Here is a 9869-nt window from a genome sequence, read left to right on the forward strand (position 1 = left end):
TATATATATATATATATATTGATTTTCTGCATTTAAGAAAATCAATTTAATTTTTTTAAAAAAATTAGAAAAACCTTTTCATGGTCGTTTCATAAACGTCATTGAATGTACCTTTGATGGCATTTTGACAACGCCGTTGAATTTAATGGCGTTTTGGAAACGTCATTGATTCTGAATATATGACGTTTCCAAAACGCCATGGATTGTTTTTAACGGCGTTTTTAAAAACGCCATAAAAAAGACGGCGTCACTATAGACAGCGTTAAGGGACGGCGACGAAAAACGCCATGAATTGGTTTCCATGACGTTTTCAAACGCCCTTGGATGACATTCTGTGTAGTAGTACGAGGGTTGCATCCTCATTACAAATTTCGGCTCACAAGGAGCTTATAATCTAATAACAAATAGATCATAGGCTAAGATCCCACCTAGAAAACTAGAAAAAGATTAAAAGAAAGATATATATATATATATATATGACATTATATATTCACATCAAAATACGAAGAAATATTCAATTACAAAAAATGATCACCATTTGGTATCGGTTTGGAAAACCCTAAACTCACTCACTCATGTCATGACTATAGCTATCAACATTGGCAAATTCGCACCGTTCTTGCTAGGGCATGCGAAACTTGCACAAAGGGCAAACCCCACTTTGCTGCAGCCACTCCACAATGCATGCTTCATGGTAAAGATGTAAACAAGGCATTTTAGTTGCTTCGAACCCAAGCATCATCTCCTCCATACAAACCGAACACATTGTTGATGGCACTTGGACTCTCGTCCTCTCCAGTTTCTCAATTGACATTGTACTCGCCGGAACAAATCTAGGCTCATAAGAATCACCGATTATACCACCAACACCACCATTTGCTTCCTCATCAATATCATCATCGACCACATACAAATCGATGTCCACCCGCATGCGCACTCTCTTTCCACCGGCATTCTGTGCCGCCTCTGAGGCTCTGAACATTACTTTCTTCACCATGCAGCTACGCTCCTCCAGAGGGACTTGCAGTTGTTGAAGCGTTTCGGATAAGACTGCATCCATGTAGGATGAGTCAGAGTCGTCAAGTTCGATTGAGGTCATATTCACGATCTGGCGGGGGATGATGTCGTCATCTAGGAGTCGGTCTGCCTCTTCGGAGGTGACACGTCTGAACACCGCCTCAAATTCCATCAAGAACGTATTGGTGTAGTTGCATAGCAACTCGTTTTCTAGTTCAGTGAAGCCGACGACGCGTACGTCGCAGAGAGCATCACCCACCACTTCCCAATAGTCACTGGCCATGGCCATGGCCATGTTTTTGACTAACTAGTTTGAACAAGAATACAAGGAAAGAAAATAAGAAGATGAAGATTGATGTACTAAATGTTATGCTCTCTTTGAGAAAAGCCACTTCTGTGAAAATGGTAAGGAAATGCAGGTAAATATATAGATACAACAGGCGGTCTCCAAATTGGAATAGGATTCCCATATCCCACCGACTTTGGGATTCCTAATTAACTTGGGGTTCAAGTCTTTCTAGGCGGTTAATTTTAACAGTTGTCAAAACACCAGGTTGTTAAGTTGAAAATACTCGAAGAGTCGAAGGCCCTCTATTGCATATGCCAATTGCCAATTTGCCATGCCACCATTTGTTTGTGGCTGTTATATATAACCGACTGGATGGTATACTGAAAAAGAAAAAACTCAAACGCGGACATTATCGGGAGTCAACACTCAACACCATGGTTGCAGCCCTAGTTCCTTGAGTAGTTAGCTACTTAGCTACTGGACTAGAACACCAAATGCGTGCTGAGCTATTAGACGGGATCATTATTTTTGGTTTTAATTCTATCCCAATTTGAAGAGGCCGGGGAAGCAAGAAATCGATGATATTGTATTCTGGTATATATATCCTCTAGCTATTATAAGTCTTCCATTTTGAGGGAAATGAAATTAAGATCTTTGATTAAATATCAATACAATTGTTTCATATCTGATCTCTCCCACAGAGCAAGAAACATGCAACAATAATAATTCACTCAATCACCAAACTTGCAGTTACCCTTTTTCGCCTTTTGCATTGTATTATTGATATTCGATTGTGTATGACCTCATAGCTAGCTAGGGTAACAAATATTACAAGAAAAGTGCATTTAATATTAATTGAACTAAATATTGTTTAGTCATTATACTTACAAGGTCATGACGTTTCAGTTCCTCATGTTTCAATTTCACATGTTTAGTCATTGTACTCTCAATTTTCAACCCATAACTTTTTCCGTCCAAATTAAGGGTACCAGAACTAAATAGGTAAATTTGAAACGTGAAGGTTGAAATGTCGAGACCATGTAAGTACAGGAACTAATAGTTCTTTAATATAATTGAAAGAAACAAAACTTGTTCAAGAGTGCGGCTATTTTGCTCAGTATACATTAATCACAAAGAATGATCGATCAATACATCTCTTTTTCATTTTTGCTAGAATCCCTACAGAATTGGAAACCCTAGCCTATAGAATCCCCTCCTTATCCATCTTTGTCACGAGCACTTTCCTATCATCATCACACATAGGGCAAACTCCAGTTTTCCGCAGCTGCTCTACCATGGAACGATCCGAGTAAGGATGTGATCCTTCAAGGCAACACACTACAATACCATCCTCATCTCTATCATCATCATCATCAACGACAACAAGATCGATATTCACCAACATATGAACAATCTTTTTCCTTCCACCACTCCAATTCTCATTTTCTACATCGCAGGCTTTGTTCATTATTCTCTCCACCATGTGAGCACGTTCACTCAGAGGTACCTTCAGCTCTCGGAGGACGCCGGAGACGACAGCTGCTTCGTGTGCATCAGAGGATTCGAGTTCGATTGAGGCCTTAGTCACACTTGTGCGGCTGATGACGTCGTCCAAGTCTGAGAGTCGGTCGGCATCACAGGAGGTGACGCGTCTGATCACCGCCTGGAAATCGATCAAGAACTTGGTAGTGCTGCACAGTTCTGGTTCAGCAACGTCCTGAAAATGAGGGTCGACACGTACGTCACAGAGAGCGTCGGCCACCACTTTCCAATAGTCACTGGCGATGGCCATGTTCGATCTTGATCAGTTTGAAGTTTGAACAATAGTGGAAGAAAATTCAATAAGAAAGACAAAGACTGATATGCTGGATACTACTCTATGGTATATGGAATTATGGATGTATATACCATATATTGATGGTTTGCAGTAGAATTCCTTATCCCACCGATGTTTGGATTCCTAGTTGCTTGCAAACTCGATTCTTACTAGGATAGTTTCAAGTTCCCTAATAATAATATTTAGTGCTTATATATACGGGGTTGTCTACGATGCTGGAACCATACACTCATTTATCACTAATTAAACAAAAATGACAAGTTAAATGGGTAAAATTTACAACTTTGACAACAAAATTACTATATTTGTTTTACACATTTACATATAATTGAACAAAGTTACTACAACGACAAGTTGTTTAAAAACTTGTAAATTGTCTTAAGTTGAGTAATTACCTCAAATAAAACAAAAATTACCCAAGTAATGACTATCTTTACCAAAACGACAACAAATTTGTTGTCATATCAGAAAATTCTTATATACATGCAAACATAAAAATAAAAAAAAACACAAGCTTTTCTTCTTCTGTTTGACTCGTTTCTTCTAGCAGTCAGACACAGAGAGGAACAGAACCAGATAGAAACAATCATGCTGGACATAAATCTGTTTAGAAAAAGGAAAGGCCACGACCCCGATATCATCCGCAACTCGCAGCGCCGTCGTTTCAAGAGCGTTGACTTTGTTGACAAGGTGATCGACCTCGACCAACTAGAGGTCGAGGTCAAAAGATGATAAGGTTTTTACCTAGGACCTCCTAGAGGCTGATATCGAACACAAAAGATAATTGACTTTGACAAGTCCTCTGATACAATTCTACATTTAGTATAATAATTTTAAGGGATAATCATATTTTGCTCTCCTTAAGGGATAGGTTGCACTTCATTATCAGAAAGTCCTAGTCATTCAAGATGCAAAGTTTTATAATCTTCTATTATCAACCGTAAGAACCGGCAAGGACTTCAGGAATCATGACATGATCATTCTGGTAAGTTTCTGATATAAAATCCACCACTTTTACTAATAGATAAAATATTGTATAATCCTTGCGGTTTGAAGTCAACATCGCCACGTCAATAATTTAACTGAGACAATTGACGAAATGACCATTTGGATGAAAAATCGTGACTTTAAGGACCATTCAGATTAAAATAAAACCATAAATAAATGTCGACTTCAAACCATAAGGACTAAACAAATTTCAATTTTTTACTAGTTTACAGTGTGCACAAGGGCGCGTTGGATATGAATTTACCTCACATGCGAGGGTCCTTCATTACCTTAAAAAGTCTAGTAAAGATGCAGACTTTCTCATGCAGAAGGGAATCATAAAAACCAGATTGAGCAAGGAGGACATAGCTCATCTCTTCACCTGTGTTTGCAATAACACTACATTCGTGTCTGACGTACTCTTTCTCTGATCTATCCCAGGAAGTTCATTTGTTGTCTAAGGAGAGTTGGCTGCAGAGATGCCTGATCAGCATTAAACATGATTATCTACACAATCCATGTTCAATCTGGTCAGTTTCTAATGCAGTCTTCCTTGTTATAATTCTCAGATCCACACAAACCTTTTACATTGTTCTATCTTACTACAAGTAAGTACTAGGTCCTTCCAAGAAGCTAGCAATTGTTTTTCCCTGGTCACTGCATTGTTGGGAACTATGTTTGTTATTTGCCTCCCGTATCTGTTTCAATGTTTCATTTGAAGTTGTAAAATCTCTTGTATTTCTGGTTTACTTGGTGTGTAGTTGTGTTTGTATAGTTTTCTTGCACCTAAAGCTGATGAGATACATGAATGACCAGTAAATGCAGACTGCATTAGGCAAACCAACTATAGCTCAAACATCAATTTGCAGTACAAAAAGAAGGCTATGTCTATGTAGATATGTAGATATCATTGTATGAAGACAGACATCCGTGCTGTGATTCTCACCCTCACAGACCATATATACCGTTCTCGCTTACTCTACCAGTCGTAGCTGAGTTTTCAAGAAACTAGCAATTGTATTTCACTAATAGATCAATGTCATGTGTTGCAAAGTTGGGAACTATATTTGCTTCATCTCATGTTATAAGTTCTCTGTTTTAAATTCCGTATTATATTATTTATGCTTGAAATAAATTAGGAAATTATCAATAAGAACGGTAATGAATTCAAGAATGTCAGGTACGCATACAGTTATAGAATGAGTGAGATGACCAGACAATATACTGTATATATGATGCAGGAACTCAAAATGTGTTAATTCCAAGTTTGAGAAGATGACTTACTGGAGATTTAAATTCATGAGACAGTGCTGAAGATAGCATCGACTTATGTTCTGAACCTCAATGTGATAAGAAAATGAATGAAATGAGAGTAATTTTACAAAATGAAACCAATTCATCATCGTTTTAAAATGACAATATTTCTTGTAAGCATGTCTGTAAACTACTTCTGTGGTTAAACTGCTAATGTAAGAAGGAAAGAACAGGTGAGGATGGTATTTGTAAAGCTTTCGTACATCTAAACTGACCAGATTCATGAATGACTAGAAACACAGTTCATTGATGAAATGACAAAGAGCTCAAAATTAATTTGGAACAAAGTATGAAAGTGGACATTTCAAAAGTATGAAAGTGATCAATATATATATTGCAGCAACCCAGCAAATCACAAGATGATTCTTGTATCAGAAAATAACAACATACTAACGTATTAACAAAGAAGAACTCACAATCACATACTACACTCATATCATTTCTTATTCAACTCCACCCAAATCATAACGCAACCAGTTACCAAACTCAGTGATAGTGCTTAAACCAACATACGTTCTCTCCAGTTCCATAACCATCTCCTTCGTCACCTCTGCTATGGATCCACCATAACAGATTAGTGAGCGAGTTCCCATCATCATAACCAGTCAAGTTCCTAATCTTCGCCAAAGCTCCTTCTTTGTCATACATCCCTTGCAAAGTATAGACAAACCCTTTCCATCCTTCTCCAACACCCTCTCTACTCAGAGCTGGTTCTGTCCACTCCACAAGTTGCCTAACAAAGGAAACATCAGAGAACAATACCTCAGAGATTGGTAAAATGGGTAGCAGTTGGATTCCAAGCCGGCACTCTTTCCACTCTGGAGGAGCAAACCATAGTCCACTGTCCCTCTTATTAGCCCATAGCACTCCCACTACCCTATTTTCCCTAGTGAAATCTTGCTCATAAATGGTATCTCCCTCTTTCACTTGCCACCACATTTGAGCTGCCTTTATTTCCAATGCTGCAAGCATCGAACCAGTGGCGACAAGATGGGTGTCTCCATAGGCTAACCCCAACAATGCAGCTGAGTAGTAAGCATTCACAGCCTCACTTGTGCTCTCTTGATTCCTACCATCTCCAAATTCAGTCAACCCTCCTGCCCACGAATGCAACTTAAACAAATCAAAGCATCTCAAACGTGGATAATTCGAGTTTCCCCTCCTGCCTAAGTTCATAAAATCCGCAGCAATTGAATAAGCCTGAGCCCTATACTTCCTCCCCCATGCTGGATCAATCTTAGCAAGCACTGCAATAGCATATATAAAGTACCCTAAATGATAATGATGATCATTGTAAATCCCAAACCCGAAATCTGCTCCCGAATCCACTGATCCTTGTTTAGTCACAATGCCACCCCATTTACTATCATACAAGAAACCATTCCCACCAAAAGTCCCATCCAGCCAAGGCTCAATTGTATCACTCAAATACTTCTTAACTGCTGAAATCACATCAAGATAACCCACCTCCTCAGCAATCAAAGCCAACCTAGCAGCTCTAGCAATCAACTTCCCATAAAAATACGAAGAAGTAGTCGCAATTGGTGCAGAATTTAAAGCCTCAACATCTTTAGTAAGTGCAGATATAATCTCAGAACAAGAGTCTTGTTTGATACCTTTACTCGAATGCCAAGTAATCGAAACAGGTTCAGGCTTCAACACCCATGAATGCCCCACAACACCAACAAGATCACCATCAATGCTTTTGAACTTGAAATCCTCCAAAACAGTGACATCACAATCTTCACCATCAATAAGCTCCAAATGCAGAGGGTGAGCTAACATAAGCAAGTCTCCCCATCCTTTCTTCTCCCATTTATACTCCAACGCAAACGGCTTCGTAAACAGAGCTTCACCGGAAACAGGGTAGCAGGAGCTGAACCGATCAAGAACCGACTCGAATTGCGGGTTTGATTCTGGAAGTACTGCAATCCTCACAATGCCGGAAAACCCAGTTGAGGTGATCAAAGAAACACTGGGATTGGTGAGATCAATGGAAGAGGAAGTGTATACAAGCCATGTCTGATTGTTGTTGAGTTTGATAGTGTACTTGGTACGAGACTCGTTAGAAGAGAAAGACAGAACAGCGTGGATGGTTGAGATTGAAATGGAAGTTCTGTTCGAAACAGAGCAAGTGAGAAATGGGCTTCCCCGGACAAGAAAGAATCTGAGATTGGATGAGGGAAACTCCAGAGTGATGCTGAGATCATTGAAGGAAGAAATGACGTGTCTTTCTTGTGGGTTTTGGGTGTTGGAGATGGTGAGGTCAGCGTTGAAGACTTGGTACAAGAAAGCAGAGTTGGAGAATCGAGATGGGTAAGAGATGGAGAGAGCAGAGGAGGCGGATTTGATGAGGTAAGGGTGGAAGTATTCGGGTTGGTCTCCGTTTTTGAGGGTCAAGTTTTGGAAGAAGGAGTTTGTGGGGAGTGGGGTTTTGAGGAGGTTTTGGGAGAAGAAAGGAGAAGGGTCAGGGAGGACTGTGGATTGGGATTGAGGAAAGAGGAAAGGGGTTTGCTTGTGGGAGTGATGTGGTGACATGGTTGTGGGTATTACTTCAATTTCTGGTTCAGGTGGTGGTGATGGGTTTGGAGGAGGAGGAGGTATATAGGGTTTCGATTTAGGTTTCTTGAAACTCTTGGTGATTAAGGTTTTGACTCTTCTCCTGATCTTTTTGAGCATTATATATTGGTGTGAAACCGAGTCAATATTGATGGGGGAGGAGACAGAAGGGCAGAGGAGTTGGTGGAATTGGGAGAGGGAGAGTAGGAGGAAATGGAGGGAGGTTTAGTTGTGTCAGTTAGAAATGGTGGGAAACAAGACCTATAACATGCCTTCCAATCCTCACAATGCCCACCATGCCCAATTTGAAGGTAACCGAAGGTTGCAGTGCATCCCAAGAGAATGTTCAATGGGTTAAGGAAGGTATAAACCATGTGGGTATGAAGCATGCTTGGAAGGTAAGCAAGTTTGAAAGACTTGCAGGGTTGCTTCCCATGACAAAATGGTGTTTGAGATTGTGTGTTTCTTATTCTTAGTAGCAATAAGGCAGGAGTTTAATACGTTATGCTTAAAATAGGCACACCTCCATTTGATGACTTAGGAGTTAATATAGTCATTACTTGGAAACTTTCAAGTGTGATGTCCCAAAAAGGAAAAGAGATGGTCAAGAATATCATTGGAGTAGGGTGGAGTTTGGATTAGAGATGACTTGTTGAGCAAAAGAGTTGGACAAGAGTCAGACAGAAACTATTCATATATGTAAATTTGCATCACCTTGTTAAGTGAGCAGGTTCCACTCATTAAGGTACAATTGTATCACCAATATGTAAGTCATTCGATTCGATTGGAGATGTGAGGATAGAATAAAGATTAGAAACCCTTAATTTCTTTATCTGGTCTTTTTATCTGATTAAGCGCTCATAACTTCTTTAGCCTTGATTTCTCACTTTATGTGTTTGAAACACTTAGACTAGTTTTTTAGGTTTCAATTTTGTTACTGGCGTCTGTATACATACATGATAGGGTCATGTGGATAACTAGATCAAATAAAAGGTAGAGATTGCGAATTAGGTGTTTAGTTTACTTACACCTTGGTGTGTATAAGAAAATTCACCTTATCAATTATGAGGAATGGGTCTAGGTTGGTTCAGCGGGCTTGGTGGGTTCGTATATCCGGTCTGTACTTTCCCCTATTAGAGAAGGGCGGGGTTTGGAACCCTCAAGCAAGACATGATCCACATAATAAGATGGGCTGGTTTGGTGGGTCTGAGTGTTTCTTATAAAAATCACAGCAATTTTTCGTTAAGCTACAACAATTTCAAATTGCTCATGACTGATGAGCCTAATATGGGTCGCTTGGAAATCAGTCGTTTAGACCTGCTGAAACATCTATGAATCAACCCCTACGTACGAAAGTGACAAAACCCAATGATTTTCATTCCAAAAATGCGATCTGCATAAAGGCCCAAAAATAGAAACTTATAAACAAAACAAAAATTACCCGTTCTGCCTATGATTAAATTTACTCGTACTTTGTAAATCAGCATTACTGTACCTTGTTGATTATCGAAACATTACATACTCCTAAGTGATCTATTGCAACAAGCTCGACCTGTAATGTCTGGTCACTAGAACTGGGTAGGTAATCATCTTGTAACTAACAACCAAATACAATGAAGAATTTCGATAGCTAGCTAACAATAGAACGCAAGGATGAAAACTTCAGAATCCAACCTGAAAACAAGGATCGACTTGGAAGCTGCTGAAAATCTACCATGGTCATGATTTGATAAAAGAACACGAAAGCTAATCTATTCTCTGAAACAAAGAAAAGAAAGAGAAAGCAGTACTTGATATTTTCTGGTTATTGATACAAAGAGTGAATTCTATTAACCTAAGAAGAAAACAGGGCCGGTCCGAATGTTT

At 39.3% G+C, this 9869-nt stretch overlaps 1 protein-coding gene across 1 annotated transcript; it reads right to left on the reverse strand.

Moving 5' to 3' along the window:
• Positions 1-5749: 5749 nt before the first annotated feature.
• LOC101296984 (putative endo-1,3(4)-beta-glucanase 2-like) lies at positions 5750-8072 on the reverse strand. The gene is made up of 2 exons (XM_004304106.1): positions 6207-8072; positions 5750-6164 (listed from the first exon to the last, which is right to left on the reverse strand). Exons 1-2 carry the CDS (start codon positions 7980-7982, stop codon positions 5931-5933), a joined length of 2010 nt encoding a protein of 669 aa, XP_004304154.1. The 5' UTR covers positions 7983-8072; the 3' UTR covers positions 5750-5930.
• Positions 8073-9869: the final 1797 nt, after the last annotated feature.

The sequence above is a fragment of the Fragaria vesca genome, linkage group LG6 (genome assembly GCF_000184155.1).
Source record: "Fragaria vesca subsp. vesca linkage group LG6, FraVesHawaii_1.0, whole genome shotgun sequence".
In the NCBI taxonomy this organism is placed as follows: Eukaryota; Viridiplantae; Streptophyta; class Magnoliopsida; order Rosales; family Rosaceae; genus Fragaria; species Fragaria vesca.